Consider the following 24,407-nt stretch of genomic DNA (forward strand, 5'->3'; position numbering starts at 1 on the left):
AACATACACATTTTTGCAAGTGATTTCTACTCATATAATGCATTTTTGCATGTTATTTTCACTCATACATTATGTTAATTTTATGAACACATTCCCCTGATATATGCATTTTTTAAAACATTGGTTGACAAATTGCATTGCAAAATTAAAATAAGTACGAATTTCAAAGGATGGCTGTGTTTCGATTCTCATATTGTTTCAGATAGTGAATTTGATATATTTGGCTTGAAATGCGAACTGAATCAAAATTCTTGTCCATCCCTAATTAGGAACAAAAGACTAAAACCTTTGGTCAGCAGCCTTCTCTGAATCACAGCTACAGCTTAAATGTGGATGATTTTACTCCGTTTGCCAGACTGTAAAATATTTCCAACCTGCATTGTTACCACTTTCATAACAACCAAGTGAAATGTAATTCACTTGGCTACTGATGTCACTGAATCATGACTGTTGGCAAGGTAAAACTATTTTGACATTATAAATAATCATTGGAAGATGGAAACACACAGCATTGTGTCATTACAAACTATAATGGCCACTCCATTTTTTCTGAAAAAATACCATCATTGTTAATGTTATCTAGTGTCACCCTTGTTGCAGAAGGCTGATAATTACATTTAAAGTCATTTCCCCCTAAAATCCATTCTTCATCAGTTATTGTCATAATTTAATATCAGAATGGAAAGTTACATGTAGAGAAAACCAAGTATTTTAAAATGCCAAACAAGATCAGATTGCTAAAAATACTTAAATTGCCCTTCTACATGTGGGGTTGCTGGAACTTAATTAACCTTTTCATAGGTTTATCATTGGGGGCTTAACCCAAACCTTTAAGAACCAAGACAGATGCTTCTATATCTTGAGTGATAGGAAAATCTCTATTAACTGGCTGCCATGGAGGTTCCCCCACCCATTTAGGCAGAGCAACCATTGAAATGATGGCAGGTTATATTTAAGCCTGTCTGCAGCCAGATACCATCCACAGCTATGGCACAGAGTTCTTGTATGAATATACCTCCTACATGCATGGTACAAGCTATTATATAGAAATTACCCAGATGCACTGCATATTTTGCTACGCTGATAACTGTCACATCAGTGGACACTGATGAAATGCCTAGATTGAATACAAGGCAGTCCTATTTCGCCTTTTCCTTGCAGTACCGTCTGCCCCCTGAACAACTATTCTGGACTGCTGGGAAATCATAGAATCATAGGGTTGGAAGGGGCCTATAAGACAATAGAGTCCAACCTTAAGATCCTTGAGAATAATGTGGGAGAGGCATTGGGCTGAAAGGGGAATTGGTGAAAATGTCCTCTCTTCCCACCTTCCTTTCACTGGGAGCCTCTGCAGGATCTTGGTCCATTTTGTGAATAGATCCAAGCCTTTTTTAAAAATAGTTTATGTTTAAAAAGCAGTAATATGGCACTATGTGTATCAATATAGCTAAGTACAAATAAAATACACAGCATTAATAATTCCTGCAAACTCTAAGTATGCTACTCATAGTGGAAAGAAAGAAGAAAGCATATATAGATGCATACCTTGAGCTACAACCCAGGATGTGTTCCAGTGCATGGAGACACCCTTGCAACAGTGGCCTTTTTTTATTCACTTCAGTGGAGAAAGCAGCCCTGAACATGCATGGGAAGGCACCTGCAGCACAGATGTTCCCTTCATTGAAATGAATGAGAAAGTTATTGCAGGAAGGGCCCTTTTTTGTGCATTATGGAGGCTCACCATTCATACCAAGTTTATTTCTGGGGGACAAAACACATCCCATTTTTGAGCTGCAGTGTCAGCAGAGAGGATATCAGGCTAGGTAGACTAAAGTTCAAATTCCCTCTCAACTGTACACTTCACTGGGTGGCTTTGGGCTAGTTAGCATTTCTCAGCCTTATCTACCTCACAGGGATTGTTGTGAGGATAAAATAGATGGGAAAACCATATACACTGCCTTGAAAAGGCAGTGTATGCTTCTACATGTTCAAGGGCAACTGTATGGGCAGGAAAGTCTCCTGAATTCATCATGTGGGGTCCCACCTATTTTAGAACTCTGATTTTTCATGGTTAGACATTGCACAAAAGCATCCATGAGCTCAAGAGGTTTTCTGCTGTAGATAATCACTCCTGAATACATGGACAGAGATGGGGAACTAGGAGAAGGGATGGAAGTAGTGCACTCGTGCACACTTTCCCCTCATCATGTGTTTATAAGCCCCATTATGAACACCTACACAGGGCTAGATGTTTAATTTCAGAAACTGAATTTGGGTGGTATTTACTCCTTATCTCTCTGTACTTTTATTTATTTATTTATTTATTTAAATTTATATCCTGCCCTTCCTCCCAGAAGGAGCCCAGGGCGGGAAACAAAAACACTAAAAGCACTCTAAAACTGATTAAAAACAAAAGGATGTTAAAGCATACTAAAATAAAACATCTTTAAAAACATATTAAAACATCTTTAAAATAGCTTTTAAAAAACAAATTTCAAAACATCTTAAAAAGCAATTCCAGCACAGATGCAGACTGGGATAAGGTCTCTACTTAAAAGGCTTGTTGAAAGAGGAAGTTCTTCAGTGAGTGCCAAAAAGATAACAGTGACAGTCCCCGTCTAATATTTAAGGGGAGGAAATTCCAAAGTGTAGGTGCCACAACACTAAAGGTCAACTTTCTATGTTGTGTAGAATGGACTTCCTGATAAGATGGTATCTGCAGGAGGCCCTCACCTGCAGAGTGTAGTGATTGACTGGTATATAAAGGGTAAGACGATCTTTCAGTTATCCTGGTCCCAACCGGCATAGGGCTTTATAAACCAAAACAAGAAACTTGAACTGGCCCAGTAGCATTACCACATGTTTGGAAGTAGAGTAACTATTTGAAATGCACTGATATCCATACTGGAGTCTGGATACTGCTTTTGTATTTGTTGTATTAGATCACCATCTAAGAATGATATCAAAGCACTGACACCACCTGCAGTTTGGCCAGGCACCCTCTGGTTTGCCGAAGGCATCTCAGCAGCCCTGTTCCAGTTAGAAGATTTGGTTCAAACTGTGCCTCTGACAGTACAATTATATTCACTGACATCTCAGCATGGTTAATCAAATATACATGTGCATTTCCAATATGCATAAAGCGCAAATGAAGACAATAAAGTACCTTTCACAATCAGGTTCCCTGAGTTCCTAGCAACTCCAAATTGATTCATTGCTATGCAAGTGTATACACCTGCATCTGATTTGGTAACATTATATATCTTCAGGCTGCCATCCTCTAGGATAAAGATTCTGAAGAAAGAAAAATAAAATAAAACCACGCAAACCAGTTATTAGCAGGATATTATTCCAAGTGCTAAGAGCAGTAACAATGATGTATTACTTTTAGTTTTGGACATTAATTATAGTTGCTGTCTACACCAGTAGGCTTCATCCTTCTCTGCTCAATGTCAGATACTTCTGAGGAAGGAATAAATCCACAATGTGTGGTCTAACTGTGTTGTGTTTCCTCACAGGGTAAAATATGTCCCTAATCGCAGATGATGAGCTGTTTACAATATGAAGTATGTGGCCTACGTAAGTTTCACTCTGCTAGTGAAAGTTACTAATCATCTGAGCAGTAGCTGATAAGGAAAGCAGCACAAAATGATTAAAAGAATGTTGGTATATCACCGTTAGGGAAGAGGGAATTAGTTCATTTTAGTTTCTCTGTTGCTCATTTTTCCAGTCTTGCTTCTGTTCTCCACATCAGTTTGTGATTTGTTTTAAAAAAAGTCCTCATGCAAATTAATTATCGTTTTAGTGTGAAATTCTCCTCAGACATATTTTTGCATCCAATTTTGCCTAACATGCATGTTTTTGCAAGTAATCTCTCCTAACATTTTTGTATGTTAGTTTCACTAATATATGCATTTTTATACATATTACTTGGCTAGAGAACTGCAGTGCAAAGTTCAGAGAAGTGTGAATCTCAAAAGATGGCTGTGTTTCAGTTTGTGTATTGTTTCAGGAACTGAGAAGTAAGGACGTTTGCTTTTAAATACGAATAGAATTGAATTTCCATCTCATTTCTAGTCACCATAATCAGAAACAGCATTGTAAGTTGTTAGGTTTGGCAGACATTTGGAGGTACAAATGCTCATATGCTACAGTCCGCTCACATGATTGTACCAAATCAGAGTGGATGTGACAGATGAAAATCCATCAAAGTGGTTTCTCATTCCAAACAAAAAACAAATATTTACATTTTTACTCATACACATAGAATCCAATTGTTTTCCTTTCCCCATATTTGACTGCAGCTCTGAAATGGTTGAGAGTAGAGTCAAGTGACAAAAGGAAAGAATCCAGACCACATTTTCCTGAAGAGAGAAAAATAATTATTATCCATTGTTTAGTACTACTGTGCCATCTGCAAAGTGCAAGAGCAAACTGTGATTTGAGTGGAGCCAGAGATGCTGATTTGGAGTTAATTATCACAGGCTGTGTTCAACCAACTGTCAAACACAAGAGAATTCTCACACCTGTGCTTAGTGTTTGAGGTGATCAGGTGTCAGTATTTCTTTAAAAACGCTACATCCCCGGGATTTGCTTAATATGATGGCATCTTTTTCCTGTTTCTTCCTGCTGCTGAATCAGTAAGTTGCTTTAGTAACTCCACTTTGTTTCTCTGCCTAGGCTTAATTTAAAAACTATACTATTATCAGTTAAGCTTTAATAAAGTTGTATAGGTAGACAATTGTTCAAAAAGGCAAAAAGAATTGATTTGGCTCATATTGTTTGTGCTCCAAGTCCTATGTATTATTTGCAGCCTAACTCTATATGTGGTTTACTAACACCCTGTTCAATGGGGAAGTGCATTGTGAGGAAACTAAAGTCATGGCTGCACTGGTGAGGTCAGCTACTCAGACTCAGTACTTGTGTCATTGCTGGGACAAGTTTAAAAAATAAAAAGAGGAGCTAGAGACCCAGTGTTAACTGTGGTTGTGAGCCCTCCCAGAGCTCCAACCATAGCATGCTACGTCCTGGTGCCTGACCTGGCATTTGATTTGGTGAGTTATCTGTTGTTCAGACTTGTCTTCAAAGGATGCCATCTTATTTATTTCCAAGTGCTGTTAAAAAAATCTAGTCATAGCTTGCACATATGTGTTACTTGGGTACTGTACCAAAAGTTCATTAAAGGATGAGGATGTTCACTCCTTCTCCCCAGCGGGCTAAACTGACAGAGCAGAAATGTAAGCCGCAGCCCCTGAACTCATTTGCTGGCAGTAGTAGCAGGAGGAACCAGCCACACAAATAAATTTAGAACAGCCTAGCGAGGGAGCCTATTCCACAAACTAGAGCAAGGCCCTGGATGACAAAGCATCAAAGCAAGTTAAGCAGCAGAGTGAGAAGAGGGTAAGTAACATCCATTCATTTAGTTATTTAATTAAAAACAGCTCAGACTAATAAGGACACTGTAAGGTCACTGTGTGCTAGGAGCCAAATCCTGAAAGAACTTATAACTTAGGAGCTGAATTCTAGTGAGTAGGAAGCCCATAAAAATGTAGTTTTCATCACTAGCCTAGCAGAGATACTTGAAGGGACAGAGTAAACCAGACTAAATTCCAGTTTTGGAGAAGGGGTAAAAAGGAAATGCCACCAGTACCTCAACCCTAGAGGGAAAGTCAGCTTTGTTTTAAAAAGGGTAGGTTTAGCCTTCCTTAAAACACATACACACCCAGCAACCACTGTTTTCCTAGGTTAAAAAAGATCAGCCTCTTTTGGGTGGGGGAAAAAGACTCACCTGGAAATTCCAGTCTTCTGTTTAGATGAAAAGCTGCTAAAAGGTAGTCTAGTTTGTCCAAGCTAGAGTACAAGGCACTACTTAAAACTACAGGGGAACTTGCTCTGTTAAAAGTGTATTGTTGACAGCAAATAAAATAAAAATAAAGTTACAGCTAGTTAGCTTTTCTTAGAACATTAGTAGATATACAGACCTCTCTCTCAGGAAAGAAGGCTGAGTTACTTGGCAGTTGAGCCACCAGCTTCACTTAATCAACTACCTTTGTTCACTTCCACTTGTTCATCCCCATCCCCAAGGGGCTAAACTGACTGACAGCAAGGATTTAAGCCACACCCCCAAACTCATTTTCTGGAAGTAGCAGCTGGGAGGAACCAGACTTGCATATAGATATAAAATAGCCTAGCAAGATAGCCTGCAGCTGATGAAGTGCCCTTTCCCCAGCTGACAAAATGTCAAGGTGAGTTTACAAGCAGCAGAGTGAGTTTGGCAGCAGGGTGAGGAGGCCAGGGCACCCCACTCTGCCTATCTGTTTCCTGATCTAAACAAACCCTAAGCTTTCAATAAATTAACTTTAAAAACTGCAAAAACAGTTTTGCAGGTAGGAAGCAAGCAGAGGCATGGGACCAGATAGTCAGTATGACTGTCTGGTTGTTGGATAGAAGTCATGGGTGTGTCCTCACTGAAATAAATTTCTGGCTGTCTGGGAACAGGTTTGTTTCCTTGAAGCCAATGTGGCTGACCTGAAGAAGCTGAGAGAGGCAAAGAGATTTGTGGATGAAGCCTTTGGGGACATTATAGCTGTGCCCCACTCCCAGGATGATAGCTCTCCTGCTATCTTGGAGAATGAGCATCTCAGGGAAGGAGAGCATGTGTCTATCTAAGGAACAGGAAGTGATCCCTTAGAAGGGACCTATTCCTTGGAGGGGTGTACAGGTATCCTCTTGTGCCAAGGATGCTTCTTGAGGGGGTGCAGGAATCTTGGTAGTGGGCTATTCTATCATTAGGAACATAGACAGTGGGGTATGTGATGGGCATGCAGAACAAAGGGTAATTTGCCTGCCTGGCACAAAGATTGCAGATATTTCCAGTCAGCTAGGCAGCCTGGTAGATAATGCTGGGGAGATGTCAGTGGTCATAGTGCATGTTGGCACCAATGACATGGAGAAATGTAATCATGAGGTCCTGGAAGCAAAATTTAGGTTGCTAGGTAGGATGCTGAAAGCCTCCAAGGAAGCTTTCTCTGAAATGCTACCATTTCCATGTGTAGGGTGAGCTAGACAGGTGCAGCTTTGTAGTCTCAATGTGTGGATGAGGCAATGGTGTTGGGAGGAGGGTTTGGATTTGTTAGGCACTGAGCAACATATTGGGCTAAGCTGAACCTGTACAAAAAAGGATGGGCTCCATTTGAACTGGAATGGAACCAGACTGCTGGCACTTTGGTTTAAAACAAATCTCCCCCTTGGGATCAAGACCAAAAAATGATGAAAGTTTAAATGGGGGTAGGACTAGAACTAAGCACTGTGAGTGCAGGAGCACATGATAGCAATTGAGAGGCCAAAGTATCACAGGCCAAACCAAACGTGCCATTTACAGTTGAAGAGTGTTTATATGCTAATGCTAGAAGCCTCCTAGCCAAGATGAGACAACTGGAGTGCTTGGTCTTAGAGGTCAGCATGGATATAGTGAGCATAACTGAAACCTGGTGGAATGGAGAACACCAGTGGGACACAGTTACCCCTGGGTATAAACTATATTGGAAAGAGAGGGAAGAACGTATTGGAGGTGGTGTTGCTTTATATGTGAAAGAGGGCATTGAATCCAGTAAGCTAGAAACCCCAAAAGAGGCAGACCCCTCTACAGAATTGTTGTGGGTGGTGATGCCAGGCCCCAGTAGTAATTTAGTCAGTCTACCTTCCCCCTGACCAAAATGCTAAATGAGATCTTGAGATGAAAAACAAAATGGTGGAAGCATGCAAACTAGGAAATTTGTAGAAATGAGTGAGTTCAACTACCCTGACATAGACTGGCTACATATGTGTTCCATTCATGGCAAAGAAGTAAAACTTCTGGATACCTTAAAAATGACAGTGCCCTGGAACAGTTAGTCATGGAACCAAGCAGAGGGACGTTGATGTCAAAGAAGCTATTAGAGGCAAGAAGGAATGAATAAGAAGGGGGGGGAGGAACGCAGACTCTGGCAAAAGAAACGCAAGAAGGCAAAAAGATGCTAAAAAAGAATTTGAGAGCACATTGCTAAAAACATAAAAGCCAACAAAAAAGGTATTTAAATACATTCATAGCAGGAGACTGTCTAGGGAGGCAGTTTGACTCTTGGGTGATAAAGGAGACAAAGGTATGCTAAACCAGGATAAGGAGATTGCAGAGAGCTAAGTTATTTCTTTGCATCTGTCTTCACAGTGGAGGAATTTTTGCAGGAAGGGAGTCTGAAGAACTGGGGCAAATAGTAGTGATGAGAAATGAAGTTCTCGGCTTAATAGATAAAATAGGAACCAACAAATCACCAGGTCCAGATGGCATGTACCCGACAGTTCTCAAAGAACTAAAATGTGAGATTGCTGATCTTCCAACAGAAATATGTAACTTGTCCCTCAGATCTGTCTCCTTTCCTGAGGACTGGAATGTGGCCAATGGAAACGCCAATCTTTGAAAAGGGATCCAGGGGATCCCCAGAAATTACAAGCCAGTAGCTCAACATTTGTCTTGGGAAAGCTGGCAGAAAGTATTGTTAAAGATAAAACAAGCAAAGAGTGAGCTTTGCTGAAACAGAACCAGCATGGCTTCTGCAAGGGTAAGTCCTGTCTCACTAGCCTTAAGCCTTAGATTTCTTTGAGAATGTCAGCAAGTATGTACATAGAGACGATCCGATTGACAGTGACCAGGAACGAGACCTTGGGGCTGTAGTGGATAGCTCAATGAAGATGTTAACCCAGTGTACAGCAGCTGTGAAAAAGGCAAATTATATGCTAGGGATCATTAGGAAAGGTATTGAAAATAAAACTTTTCATATCATAACGCCATTATATAAATCTATGGTGTGGTCCCATTTGGAAACTGTGTACAGTTCTGGTCTTCTCACCTCAAAATGGATATTGTAGAGCTGGAAAAGTTTCAGAAAACGACAACCAAAATGATCAAGGGGATGGAGCAATGCTCCTATGAGGAAAGGTTGCAGCATTTGGGGCTTTTTACTATAAAGAAAAGGTGCATGAGAGGTGACATGACAGAAGTGTATAACATTATGCATGGCATGGGGAAAGTGGATAGAGCTTTTCTCGCTTTCTCTTAACACTAGAACCTATGGACATCCAATGTTGATTTGGAAGATTTAGGACAGACAAAAGAAAGCATTCTTCACACAGCACATAGCTATACTGTGAAATTTGCTTGCACAAGAGGCAGTGATGGCCACCATCTTGGATGGCTTTAAAAGAAGATTAGACAAATTCATGGAGGAAAAAGCTATGAGTGGCTACTAGCCATGATGGCTATTCTGTGCCTCTATAGGTGGAGGCAGTATGCTTCCAAATCCCAGTTGCTGGAAACTGCAGGAGGGGAGGGTTCTCCTTGCTGGTTTCTCATTTGCAATTGGTTAGATACTGTGAGAACAGGATGCTGGACTAGATGGGCCATGGCCTGAAGCAGCAGGGTCGTCTTATGTTCTTATGAGGATCTCTGGATAATGGGCCATTCTCTTTCAAGGGTATGTATTTCTCTGCTGGATGAGCCAGCAGTTTAGAGAAATTAGCAGTTCATGCAACCCTGACTCACTTCAGAACTTGTAGCTTATGAGGCTGAGCAAAAAACCTTAGCCATGTATTTTGGCCTCTTAGATGCAATTCCAGGGAGTCAGCAAATAGGGTTTTCTAAGGCCCTGGTGGGCCACTGTGTGTGGCTGATGGGCTACATTTAGCTTAGTGGGCTACAACTTGTAAACATCCGTCTTACTCTATTTTATATTTCATGTGATAATAAAAGAAATAAATGTGGCTTTCAGAACCATAGGTGGCCATGTACACATCACCAAAAAAAGAGGAAATGTATCACCAGAGGATAAAAGAGGCCACTTATTTGCATTAATTTTGCATATGCTAATTTATACATGTATGAACAAGTTTAGGAAAAAATACTGTAATTTGGATAGAAATACAATACCTCTTACCATAGTGGAGAAGACTGTGACCAGGTGACCTGTGTTCCTGTTCAAACTGCTTTCTATGTGCTAACTATTGACGGGCCATCTTCAAGGATGCCCCTGCTCTCTTTGAGTTCTGTATCATAAAACAAGATCTGGACTGAACAGAGGATGTCTTCAAATAGAGGATTATCATCTGTAAAGCAGGACACATAGCCAACCTAACAGCCATCAAGAATCAACATACTGTATCAAATGGGAGCTTCTTGTGTGAGAAGATGGCATTGTGTATCTCACAATGTTATCAACATGCCGACATTTCCAGATAAAAAGGTCTATGCTCTTCTTAGTGAACTAATACTAATTGGCATCATTGAGCTCTGCATCATGCCACCAAGATAAAGTTTTCTTTTCCCCGAAGTTTTTAGTGATATCCAGTGAAAATAATAGATACAGGAGCTTTTCGAGCATCTTGCATTGTGTCTGAAGATACTGTATCGTTTCCCTTCTGGAGTTGTCTAGTATTTAAATACTTGAATTAATAGAGGATAAAGATCACATTAAAATTGTTGTTGTTACATGCCTTCAAGTCGATTACGACTTATGGTGACCCTATGAATCAGTGACCTCCAAGGCCATCTGTCATGAATCGCCCTGTTCAGATGCTGTAAGTTCCAGTCCGTGGCTTCCTTAATGGAATCAATCCATCTTTTGTTTGGCCTTCTTTTTCTACTCCCTTCTGTTTTTCCCAGCATTATTGTCTTTTCTAGTGAATCATGTCTTCTCATTATGTGTCCTAAGTATGATAACCTCAGTTTCATCATTTTAGCTTCTAGTGATAGTTCTGGTTTAATTTGTTCTAACACTCAATTATTGGTCTTTTTCGCAGTACATGGTATGCGCAAAGCTCTCCTCCAACACCACATTTCAAATGAGTTGATTTTTCTCTTATCAGTTTTTTCACTGTCCAACTTTCACATCCATGCATAGAGATAGGGAATACCATGGCCTGAATGATCCTGACTTTGGTGTTCAGTGATAGATCTTTGCATTTGAGGACCTTTTCTAGTTCTCTCATAGCTGCCTTCCCCAGTCCTAGCCTTCTTCTGATTTCTTGACTATTGTCTCCATTTTGGTTAATGACTGTGCCAAGGTATTGATAATCCTTGACAAGTTCAATGCCCTCGTTGTCAACTTTAAAGTTACCTAAATCTTCTGTTGTCATTACTTCAGTCTTCTTGACGTTCAGCTGTAGTCCTACTTCTGTGCTTTCCTCTTGAACTTTCATCAGCATTGATTTCAAATCATTACTGGTTTCTGCTAGTAGTATGGTATCGTCTGCATGTCTTAAATTATTGATATTTCACCCTCCAATTTTCACACCTCCATTTTGGTCCAATCTCTCTTTTTGTATGATATGTTCTGCATGTAGATTAGACAAATACGGTGATAAAATGCACCCCTGTCTCACACCCTTTCCAATGGGGAACCAATCAGTTTCTCCATATTCTGTCCTTACAGTAGCCTCTTGTCCAGAGTATAGGTTGCACATCAGGATAATCAGATGCTATGGCACCCGTCATGGAGGAACCTATTCAACAGGGCGACAGACAACCCACAGTATGGCAGTCTAATTGGCTTGCCAGGCTAAGAGAGATCATGACCTTTGAGGATTTGGAACTGACCATCACTGCTCTGACAAATGTGCTCTCTGCAGCAGCCAGACCACAAGAGAGGCAGATGACTTGGTGATAGTTGCAGAGAAACCAGAGGAACTGGAAGGAATGCTGACCAGCATCACAACCGCTGCTGGATGGATGGGTCTCCGCTTCAATGCAAAAAAGTGTGCATCACTCCACATCAACGGGAGTCAGAAACACCGGGTCCTGCCAACAACTTTCACCATCCAAGGAGAACCCATGACACACCTCGCAGACTGGGAGGCCTACCAACACTTAGGAACCCCCACAGGATTCCGAACCTACCAGACCCCTGAAGCAACCATCCACACCATCATGACAGATGCTGGCAAGATCGACTCATCGCTACTGGCCCCCTGGCAGAAGATTGATGCACTTAAAACATTCCTTCTCCCCAGAACAGACTTCGCACTCTGAGGATCGGCTGTCCAGAAAACCACCTTAAACAGAGCCGACTGAGCACTCACAGCCCTGCTCAAGAAATGGCTCAGCCTCCCTAAGCGGGCCACCAACGACATCCTCCACATCCCCCAGCGGTGAGGAGGAGCAGGAATCCCAAAACTAGGTGACTTTGGTGACGTCGCAGTAGTCACCCATGCCTTCTGCCTCCTCACCTGCCCAGATAACACCATCAAGACAATAGCACATGGCACCCTGAGAGAAGTTGTCCACAAAAGAATCACCAGGGACCCCACTGAGGAGGACCTGGCCGCTTACTTCTGTGGATCCCTAGAAAACGAGTTTGGCCGTGATGGCGGAGACTTCTCCTCCCTCTTCACCCGCACCCGGAATGCGTCACGTCGCCTCAACAAACTCATTGGCTGCCAGTGGGTCTGGAACACAGAAGGCCCACAGATCGCCACCACCCGAGGCAACCCACCAGAACTACAGTTCTTCACCCACAGGTCAAAGAGGCTCCTTGAGAGCAACCTGAAAGAGTCAGTGAGGGAAAAATATGTTACCGCACTTAAAAGCAAACCAGACCAGGGCAAGGTATTCGAAGTCACCTCACAATGGGATGCCAGCAACCACTACATGCCCCGAGGTGACTTCACACGCTTTGCCGACTGGCGTTTTGTGCACCGAGCCCGCCTCAACGTTGTGCCACTCAATGGTGCCATCAAATCTGGCAATCAGGAAAAGTGCTGCTGCTGCTGTGGGTACTCCAACGAGACCTTCCCACACGTGCTCTGCAGCTGCCAGCCCCACTCAACGACATGGAAGCACCGACACAACGCAGTAATGAACCGCCTAGCCAAAGCCATCCCTGCCTCAATGGGCACCATCTCCCTGAACAGCTCCATACCCGGCACTGGGAGTCAACTGAGGCCAGACATCGTCATCCGCCAGGAAGAACAGAAGAAAATCACCATGATAGACGTAACCATCCCCTTCGAAAACAGAAAGGCAGCTATGAAGGAAGCCAGGGAACGCAAGCACCACAAGTACCTCCCTCTGGCAGACGCACTCAGGCAGAGGGGGTACTAAGTCACCGTGCATGCCCTCCTAGTTGGAGCCCTAGGAGGCTGGGACTCTGACAACGAGCCCGTACTGAGAGCTTCTGGCATGGGCAGACGCTACGCCAAACTCATGCGCAAGCTGATGGTGTCAGATACCATCCGGTGGTCCCATGATATCTACGTTGAACACATCATGGGCCACCACCAGTATGAGGAACCAGCTCACCCCCCTAACCCAAGAGAGGGAGAGCCACAAATGGTCCATCCTCCACAATCGCTGCGAGGACGGTCCAACAAGATCCCGAGTAAATGGCTCACCCTCCTAACCCAGAGGAGGGGAGCCACCACCACAGGCTCGCCCCGCTGTGCCCAGAGGGGGCGAGCCACAAATTGCTCCCTCCTCCTTTGTGAGGAGGGAGCTCTAGCCTCTTGGCCTTCCCCCAAATGGGGTCAGAGCCAAGAGGCAACACCGTGTTGTGGACAAGCCCAAGTCCCCCCCATCTGCTGAAGGAGCCCGGATCCACTCTGCTCCCCAGCTACAGACTCTGCGTCAGAAGATCCACCCTCGACCCATCAACGCAACTCCCGGAGTGGACTTGCATGCTAGATGCTTGTACCGCATCCAACCTCCCAACCATCTAAAATGCTGCATTCTACCTGTGCTCTGCTTACTGCATGTAACCTTACGCTCTGGGAACTACTATGTGTGCCCTATAACCGTGCCATCTAAATACGCCGGATGCACCAGCCCCACCGCAGAGAAAGCCTTCGGAAGAGCCCCCTGCCTTGGAGAAGAACTCCCGCTACCCAGGACCAACAACTGGAGGCTGCAATCAGCGGAAGAGGACTGGCCCGGCTCACCGGCCCCACACAAGGTGAGACTGGCTCTGCCCTGGTCTCCCTTCCTGATATGCTGAAAACTCATTTATGGGACTTTAACCTGGACTTGCCACCTTCCCTAAAAGGACTTGCATGCCTTACCATATGTCGCTTAACAACATTGCTTATGAGAACTTTTTCTGTGTGCACCTGACTTGAACGGGAATGATATATGCTGCTTCGTTGCCTGTATACTGATCTGTAATTGAAACATTTTCTAATAAAAAGATTAATCCCTTTTCGTTGTCCTCTTCTATTTCTCTACAGTAACTATTGTAATAGTTCTTTGTCCCTACGTACTAGTCACTGTATTGTTGCATTTAGGGTTCTAACCATGTTTCTGTCTCCTGGAATATTGCATATTTTTCCCCTGAAGATGCCCTTTTTGGGATGCCAGCATTTATAGGGTTTAAAAAAGGTGTGTCATGGGGAAGGGGGTAGAATTTTTGAAACTCCATAAACCACTTAACATAAACTTTTCAAAAGGAACAAAAGCTACTACATCAACATGTATGATGCTATTACAGATGTAGATTCTGGGCACTAAATCAATGTCGAGTAGAGAAAAAAGCAACAAGGATAGTTTGTGTATGAGTGAGAAGATGGCATAGATGTATTGCAAAAATGATAATAGGAGGAACTAAATTCAGTCTAAATTAGTAAAAAGAATGAAATATGGTGTGGTGTAGTGGTCAGAAAGCTGAACTAAGACTTGGAGACCAGGATTCAAATCCCCATTCAGCTATAAAGTGCTCTGGGTGATCTTGAGCCAGTCACTGTCTCTCAGCCTAACCTTCTTCACTGGGTTGTGTAAAATGGGGACAGGGAGAGCCATGAGCTTCTTGGAAGAAAGGTGGGATATAAATGCAATAAACAAAGTCTCTTTGTGAGAGGGGAACAGCAAACAATCCTTAGCCTAGAAACTGGTACTTGATGCCTGGAAAATATTTTCAAGGATTACATGACTAGTATTGTGAAAAAGCACTGCAAGGGTAGTGGAGGAAATACAGCAAAGGAGTGAAACAAACAAACTCAAAGCCATCCAAACCCAAAGAAGAATGGAAAGATGCATGAAATTTGCATTATTGTTAGAAGACAGGCTAATAAGTCCTTCTTCTATCACTTTTTTATTTAATTTTTGTAACATTTATTATACTGTCCTTAATATACACCTCAAGGTGTTTAAAATACACTTTTTAAAAAATGGGTGGTAACCAATTGTGGCATCCTGTGCTCACACAAATGAGAGTTTTCTTTCTTCTCTGCCCCTCCAACCCCCTGTGTGGGTTAGGGAACCCTCTGGAGCATATTATGGAGAGTGCAAGGGGCTGCAGGGAGGAAGAGAGGGAGGTTAAGTCCTGTCTGAATGAATCATGCCCTATATATACAAATACAAAAAAGCATGAGAAACACTTAAAAACAACAGAGTAATCTACCTGACAAAACTGCCAGTGTTAAAAAAACTTTATAAGAGGTAGAAGTAAGGATAATCATCCCTCTTGTCTTCCTCCCATGTAGGGATGGAAAGAGATCTGTTAATTTCGGTTCTCTCAGTTTCTTATCTTTCTGCAGCCATTTTTTTTAAAAAAAATCTCATGAAAATTCTCCAGCATTTTAGTGCAACTTTCTCCTAATGAACACATTTTGTAGGCAGTTTTGATTAATGTACACATTTTTGCAAGCCATTTCTCTTCATATAATGCATTTTTGCATGTCATTTTCAGTCATATATTCATTTTTATGCACTTTCCCCTAATATATGCATTTTTGTAAACATTGGTTGGTTGGTTTTTGGTGAACTGTATTGCAAATTTTGAAGAATGGCTATGTTCTGATTCTCGTATTGTTATCAGAAATAGATTTGGCTTGAAATGTAAACTGAATCTAAATTTTCACCCATTCCTGCTTCCACCTCTAGCAGCAGGCTGTCTAATGAGTCCATATCACTGAGTTTATGGAAAGGCTAATAGTCACAGAGTAGACTGCTTGACAGAGGAACAAAAAAAAATGGCTGATGTGAAGAGCATGCTGAATAGGAAATTGGGATGTGCCCTGCATATGGGTAGGATGTAGAATGAGAAAGAGTAACAGAGAAAGAAGCCCAGGACATTGTTGCGAAGGATATCTATAATATTGGGGATTTTTCGTTCTTTGATTCATTTTTGTGAATAGAAGTCTGGAAGTCTATAAGGTGCAAGGAATCCTGATAAACAGCCCTTCTGTGGAACTGAGAGCTATCTGTACATGCCAGAAACCAAGGGGCCCAGACATCCTGACTCCCATGGGAAGAAACCAAAATTTTTGAGTTTATGTATCAGTAGAAAGCAGACACTTCTACCAAACAATGGGACTATCTGGATAAAGGTCATATTATTTGACCTTTAGGGGACAAGAGATCAATCACCCCAAACCAGGAATTTACAGAAACATTCCTCAGGTGATAGGAGTCTTATTTATTTATTGTATTTATATACCGCCCCATAGCCGAAGCTCTCTGGGCATTTTGTCAGGAAACACATCTGGTAAAGCCAGAACCCCTATCAGCAATTCCATTTTTTTCCATTGTCTTTCACATGTCATGTCTGCATTCCCCCTCCCAATTTAGTCCAATGGAGACCCAAAATGTATTTAAACCAAGCAATTTTAAGAGTTGGTAGCATCTCTCCTGGGGCTCCAGTGACCTCCACACTCTGCACAATGCAGCCTAGGAGCAATACTGGAGCTGCACAGAACCATGAGAACCATGTGTGAACCGATCCTGACATACTGACTTTTTCCCCTCTAGAGCAGCCTTTCCCAACCAGTGTGCCTCCAGATGTTGTTGGACCACAACTCCCATCAGCCTCAGCCAGCAATGCCAATGGTCAGGAAAGATGGGAGTTGTGTTCCATCAACGTCTGGAGGCACACTGGTTGGGAAAGGCTGCTCTAGAGTGACTAATTTGCTCACAAATTTATTTACACTATGGGTAAGCAATTTAGGCTGCAATCTATGTACACTAAAATGGGAATAAGACCCACATGAACTGAGTGGGGCTTCCTTCTGAATAGACCTAGGATTGCACTGTTAAGGTCTTTGGGCCGCATCTGGTCTGCCAAGGCTTTTTTCATGATCTACATAGCCCAATAATACAATCACGTAATGACTTATCCATGGAGGAAAATCATTGTCAGAGAAAGCCTTGGTGGATTGGCTATGACAAAGTACATTCCGCTGTCACCCCAATCAGGTTCTAGTAAAACTTTAGTTAGGTATAAGTATTTGACTAAATAAATAAATAAATCCAATGATACTTATTCTATAGAAGATACCCTGATAAAAGACAAACATGTTGCTCACAAACAGGATTTCAGAACAGCATTTCCACCATAGCTCTTCTAATATAAATTCATTTTGGAACGCTACATGGGAAAGTTCTATGTCAAAGTCAAAGGTGTTAGATTTCATTATCAAGACATTCCACAAACCATTCTGTCAAATTTAATAGAGTTGAAAAGTCACCCTAATGAAAATTTCTCTTAATTTAGGCAGTCAGTCCCACTTAGAGATGGATTACTGATGCTGACTTATTCTCTGAACTTTAGCCTAGATTTGTTTTTAACTGCACTCACTTCTACAAAGCCACAGCTCACTGCATTAGTATGGCTCATACATTCATGTACACAATGGCTACTTACTTTTTAGGGTACATTGTACCCAATCAGAAGTTGAAAATATAAGCTTTATGCTAGAGAACCAATCATGCTGCTATATTTAAAAACTGGTCCATTATCTTTGATTCTGAAATAAACATTTTACCAAAAAATAGCTGTAACAATAGCTAGAAGGAGTTCTAAAACTGTGCAAGAATGAAAAGCTATCTTTTCTTAAAATGTAGAAGTTGATAGTAAACTAGAGATTGGAAATACTATGTTGCATGCAGCCATGATTAACCACCGTGCACTCTATGTAGGACTACACTTGCTGATGGCTCAATCTTCTGTTGGTACAGAACACAACACTCCTGAATTGTGTAGTACGTTGAGGCTACTACATTGGAAAGGCTATTCTATTCACTTTTGTATATGACCAAATGTGTTCTTATAGACATAGTGAATTTTTTTGTTGGGCCCAGCATATTGATATACTTCTGCGTTGTTTGCTTCTGTCACTTATATTCATGTAAAACTTTGTTTGGGTCCAAACATAGATACATGCATGCATGAATTTATAATATCTGAATTTTGTTATTTCAATAGTAGCCCTGGGTGGGGTGGGGGAAGTAATTCTCTCCTTTACATTCCAAATGAAAATCGCCCACCCAAGTGGGGAAGCTGTGCCAATGGTCCTTATTCTTGAAGCTTGCTGAGTGTCCTTGGATCAGTGACTATTCCTCAACTTAACCTACCTCATACTGTTGTTGTGAAGATAAAAAGAACAGGGGGAAGAACCTTTCATGCAATCAGTTTATTTGACTTATCCCACTTCTGCTATGAATTGACTAGGTGGTCTTAGTAAATACGATAGATCATGGTTTTTTTAATTTGTTTAAAACTTTTACAAACAGCTTAATATTTAAAAAGTATTTTGCAAATAAAAGGCAACATATTATCCTTATTTATTTATGTATTTATGTATTTATTATTTGATTTATATCCTGTCCTTCCTCCCAGCAGGAGCTCAGGGCAGCATATATCCTTGATAATATTGTGCATAAATTTATTTATTTATGTATTAGTAGAAACACTGGTCTTTAGATGTCTTTTACCACAGTTGAAGAAACATATTGTGACAACTCCCACTTGCCTTTTCCACAAGCACCTTTGCATAAAAGACCCTATTATGCAGAAACACATGGCTGAAAAAGAACAACTGTGTTCATTTGGAACTTTCACACACACATTTAAATGGAAGCATGAAAAATCAAACTGCAATCATATGTTCACATTGTAATTAAAAATGGGCCAAGCATCTCACATGAGCAAAATATTGTTAATGACCGCTTCTCTTGATCTGCAGAAAAATGAAAGAATTAGTTCTGTTTAGTAAGGCTGATGTGAAATTCAAAAAATAGAAACTAATCAGCATGTGCTAAAAGACTTGAAACGAAGTTAGCTGGTGCTATGCTTCTTTCACTCTTCTAAACAGTGACACAAGTTTAATATAATCTGTGTTTTAAAACTATAGAATTCCTGGGACAAAATTCAGATAATTCCTAATAGCAAGAATGAAGAATCTGTGGCCTTTCAGATGTTGTTGGATTCCAGCTCTCAGCAGTCCCAGCCAGGCTGGCTAATGGTAATGGACAATGGGACTTGTAGTCCAACAACATCCAAAAGATGCCCATCCTGGCTGTATAGAAAAACCCTCCAGTGAAGAAAACTCCATTGTCTTTAAGCAACCTATCTTGGATCAGAGACAGCTCAGAGAACCTCCAAACATGTCTTTTATAGGTAACACCAATATTGCACCAGTGTTTCCTAAAGCAAACATGGCAATGACTGGACATCACATTCTGGGACCAGGTTTGTAAGACTAGTGTATTCTGGTGTTAAAAACAGTGTTATGGGACTGAGGGTTGAGATGGATGATTTCTCTGGGTCCCCTTCAAGCCTGTAACATTGACTCTGGAAGTGGCATCTGCAGTGGAAAGTTTCCTTTGTTAAGCTAGCCTGTGAGCTAATGGATTTGTTAAGTAACCACCATTAGCATATGTAAGAATATTGTTGTGTGCCACCCCAATCTCTGACCAGTGTGAGACTTTTTGGGGTTCCTGTGTTTACCCAGGGTTAGGTTTCCTTGGAAAGAAGGTCAGCAGAGACTATGGCGTCTTACAGGATATATGGTTTTCATTTACACATATTCCAACCTGAACTTAAGATGGAGGAAATCACAGCATTGGCAGTCCAATAGATTTTGATTTTCCATCAGGCTTGTAGGAGGCGCTCCAAGCCATGATGCAGAGAGCAGGCTTCTCTGTGTGTCTTCCTATTTATGTGTAAATAAACCATATATCATATATCATAAAGCACCACAGTCTCTGACCTTCTTTCCAAGGGAACCAAACCCTAGGTAAGTGCTGACACCCCTGGAAGTCCCACACCACTCAGAGATTGGGGTAGTGCCCAACAATATATACACTCATATGTGATATTCATATTGTTACTCAATTTATGTTAGCAGTTCTGAAATGACATAAATTTCTTAAACAAACATGTTAAAAATAAGTAAGTACAACATACATTACATGTTGGCTGCAAGAAATACTATTGTTTTCTGAAGCCATTTGTAATATGTGAAGCTTCGCTTAGATGGAAAACCTGATCTTTAAGTACAATAGTGTGCTGGTTTCTGAATCAAATTGCAGTGAATGCTTCTCTGAACTGGGGCCAAAGACTGTTTTCATTCACCTTTCTTATCTCAGTTATTCTTCTGCTCATCACCCATTCAGTACATCTCATAAAATAACAGTCTACAAACAATGCACCCAAAAGGATCTATTCTTATAGAAAAGAGTGTAAATGAGAATTTTAACTAAATTATCACCACAGTCTATTGGCCAACTATGAACAATTTAAATGAAATAAAGAAATTACAAGGCCAGATTTCTTGTTTCTAGTTATTCCAATTTTCTTTAGAGCAATATTAAAATAATTAAATAAATTTATTTGTACACTTCCTAGTGACAGCAGAATTAGGTCAAGTGAATTAGCGCTGCCTAATGACAGATTCGGTTTTAGTTCAATAGTGCCACTAGAATGCATGCTAGACACTATGATTTGTATCATATGTTAATGATCTTTCTACCTGTTTGCATGTAATTTGTATGCTAATAATATCACAATTTAAGAAAACTTCATTTAGCTATGTGTAAAAGAGACTTCTCTTTATCTAAAAGTAGATATTAAAGAGCTTTGAAATCAGCTTGCCACAATTTCACTGCAAACACAATATATACTATTAAACCTGAGGTTAATTTGGATCAAAACAGAATTCCAAATTCTAGTTGAATAGGCTTATTAAAGACATTTGAGTAAATAATATTATTAGCAACAGTAAGAAGTGAGAAAAATATTCCTGCTAATTAAAGAGGCAATTATATTACTTTTGTTATTTTCTTAACACACCTTGGGGTGTATAAACTAAGAATACAAATATTTGTTACTGGGAAACACTATGTAGATATAAAATATGTTTTCCTTTGTGATTAAGCTTCTCAGCAAATTACAAATGAGATACAGTGTGTGAGGAAGGAGGGATGGGGAGAGAGAGAGAGAAATAGAAAGCACCTCTGGCAGATGGTGTTATCCTTTTAAAAAAAAAAACACCCTAGAAACAAAACAAAACAAAAATCCTGAAATTTAAAACTAGAAGGCAATGACTTGCTACATCCAACTATTAAGATCCTGATCTAGACTCATGGGCAAGGATTCAAAGAGCCACACAACTAGTTCTGTTTGCCAAGGGAGGCTTTGGATTTGTGTCCAAACAGCAACAACCTCATGCCACATATCAACCCAAAATTGAACTTGTGGAGCCTTTGAAAAGAGGTTTATGATATGGCATGGGTCAGAGACTGCTGTTCAAAACAAAACAAAAAGTCACTGACTGTACTCAAGTCCTCAGGTACTCCAAAATTAATCTATTTGGATCCCAATCATGATGCCATCTTCAGACATAATATCACACACTTAATAATGTGCAACTAAATGTTAAGAGTAATCAATCTGACGTTCATGTACACTTTCTTTAGATTTTGAATCTCAATTCACTTATATATATTGTACAAAATACACAATGTCACTAATCATGGATTATCTGGGAAAATGTCAGATAATTTTCTGTTGTTTTTAGGTTGTTTAGATTGTTTTAACTGTTCACTTAGGTGTTTTAAAATTGTTATAACCCGCCCTGGGACCTCTGGGTGAAGGGCGGGTAATAAATTCTAATTCTAATACCAACAACAACAACGTCATTATAAAGTGTAATCCTTTGATTAATATTGAAGCCCAATTATGGTGATGGTAAATTGAAATACAGTTAATTATGAGCCTAAATTCAACTATGGTTAAAAGGTTCATCTTTAATGCAACAATTAAAAGGTTTAAAGAGAGTTCAAAGGGATTCTGATTACCCTTCCACCTAGGATGAATTACCCCTCATCTAACATCATTTAGGAATATAGGCTTATGTACCACAGGTCTATTTAGCTTAGTATTGTCTACACTTAGTGGCAGTGGCTCTCCAGGCATTCACACAGAGGTTTTTCCCAGGCCTACTTAGAGATGCCTGGGATGCAGCCTGGGACCTTCAACACAAAGAACAGAGCATGTGTTCTACCACTGAGCTGTGCCCTTCCACAACAGTATCCTCAACATATCCATGAATATGAACTTATGAACAGATAATTACATTTAAAAGAATTTTGTGCTTTGTGGATTCGGCTTGCTACTGTTTCATGTTGATTGATGGGGTATATTGTTTCATTTGAGTGAGATCTGTGCTGAACTTTCCTGAGGGCCATGGACCATGCAGAAGTCAAAGCTCTGAGAAAGTTCAGGGGCACTCATTAAAAAAGTTTCATACACTTTCACATCCAGTAAAGGGAAACTGTGAAAGTTTTGATTAACTAAGGCCAGCAAATTGACATTTTCAGCTGAAAAGTTATAACAAAGGAAGAAATGAGAACTAAGAATTATAGGAAAGGGAGAAGTGCAGGCCTTCACTTTTCTTATTACTACTTTGAAGAAAGAAATTTCTCATTCTGCTTTGTTCCTCTCTACACAGAGTTTCTCTATTAGTGTTCTTTCCCATCTTCTCTCATTTAGATATTCTAGTCTTCTGACAAAAAAATATGTAATTTGTCCCTAAAAGCAGCCTCCATACCTGCAGACTAGAAAGTGGTCCAAGTAACACCATTAAAAAGGGGGGGATCTGGGGGGATCACTGAAATTATAGGCCACTTAGCTTAATATCTGCTTGGGAAAAATTGGTGGAAACCACTGTTCAAGTTAGAATTACCAAGCAAGTAGAAGAACAAGTCTTGCTGAAGAAGAACCGGCATGGCTTCTGCAAGGGCAAATCCTACTCCACTAAACATTTCGAGCTCTTTGAGGGTCATAATAAGCATTGGATAGAGGTGTTCCAGTAGATATTGTATACTTCAACTTTAAAGTTTCAATAAAGCCCATCACCAAAGACTCATGAGTAAACTTAGCAGTCATGGGATCTATAACTTGTTAAAGAACAGGAAGCAGTGAGTAGGAAAACATGAACAGTTCTTACACTGAAGGGATGTAAGAAGTAGGTTTTCCCAAGGATCAGGATTAGGACCTGTGCTTTTTAACTTGTTCGTATATGACCTAGAGTTGGTGTTAAGCAGTGAGGCAGCCATGTTTTCCAAACAGGATTGTGAAGATGAAGGATTGTGTAAAGGATCTCTCCAAACTGGCTAAATAGGCATTAAAATTGCAAATGTAATTCAATGTAAGCAAGTGTAAAGTGATGCACACGGTGTGTGTGTGTGTGTAATCCTCACTTCACATATGAAGTATAGGGACTATGTGAAGTATAGGGTCTAAACTGATGATAACTGAGCAGGAACGAGATATTGGAGTAATGATGGATAGCTCAATGTAGCAGTTGTGTAAAAGATGGATTCCATGTTGGGGACATTGGGAAACTGACTGAAAACAGAACCAATACTATAATGCCATAAAATCCAATAGTGTGACCACACTTTAAATATTATGTAAAATTCTGGTTGCTGCATTTCAAAAAAGATATTATAGAGCTGGGAAAACTGCAGAAAAGGGTGATCAAAGTGATCATGTGGCTGGAACAACTTCCCTGTGAGGAAAAATTACAACATTTGGTTTTTTAAAGTTAGTTTAGGGGGAAAAAAGATGAGTAGGAGGAGACATGATAGAGGTGTATAAAATTATTCATGTTGTGGAGAAAGTGAATCAGGAGAAGTGTTTCTTCAAATAATACAGGAACCCAGGGTCATGAAATGAAGCTAAATGTTGGAAAATTCAGGACGGACAAAAGGAAGTACTTCATAGGACACATAGTTAAGTTATGGAACTCACCACTACAAAATAATGGTAATGTCCACCTACTCGGGTGGTTTTAAACAGGGTTTATACAATTTCATGGATGATATGACTATCAGTGGCTCCTAGTCATGATCGCTTTATTACCTCTAGTAACGGAGGTGGTATGCATCTGAATAACAGTTGCTGTCCTGCCTACGGGCTTCCCATAAGAATCAGGTTGGTCACTGTGAAAACAGGTTGTTGGACTAGATGGGCCTTCAGTCTGATATAGCAGAGCTCTTCTTTTGTTCTGTTCAAAAATATTCTTAACTTTCCACACAGTATCTTGAATTCTATTATACCTAGATGATGGGGGCTTCAGTCCAGAGAAAGATTCTGGGAACAGAACAT

General features: G+C 40.6%; 1 protein-coding gene and 1 long non-coding RNA gene across 2 annotated transcripts in view; one reads left to right on the top strand and one right to left on the bottom strand.

Annotated features, from left to right (window-relative positions):
- LOC133380728 (contactin-6-like) overlaps positions 1-24,407 on the bottom strand; it is a 221,844-nt gene that overhangs the window by 64,654 nt on the left and 132,783 nt on the right. Inside the window, exon 10 of the mRNA XM_061618572.1 lies at positions 3,167-3,294. Within this exon, the coding sequence (XP_061474556.1) occupies positions 3,167-3,294 (128 nt within the window). The remainder of the gene's footprint in view (positions 1-3,166; positions 3,295-24,407) is intronic.
- The window catches only part of LOC133380729 (uncharacterized), a 30,905-nt gene continuing 11,103 nt past the window's right edge, over positions 4,606-24,407 (top strand). The window contains exons 1-2 of the long non-coding RNA XR_009761519.1: positions 4,606-4,640; positions 19,413-19,484. This is a non-coding gene — a long non-coding RNA (uncharacterized LOC133380729). The remainder of the gene's footprint in view (positions 4,641-19,412; positions 19,485-24,407) is intronic.

The sequence above is a fragment of the Rhineura floridana genome, chromosome 3 (assembly GCF_030035675.1).
Source record: "Rhineura floridana isolate rRhiFlo1 chromosome 3, rRhiFlo1.hap2, whole genome shotgun sequence".
Lineage (NCBI taxonomy): Eukaryota > Metazoa > Chordata > Lepidosauria > Squamata > Rhineuridae > Rhineura > Rhineura floridana.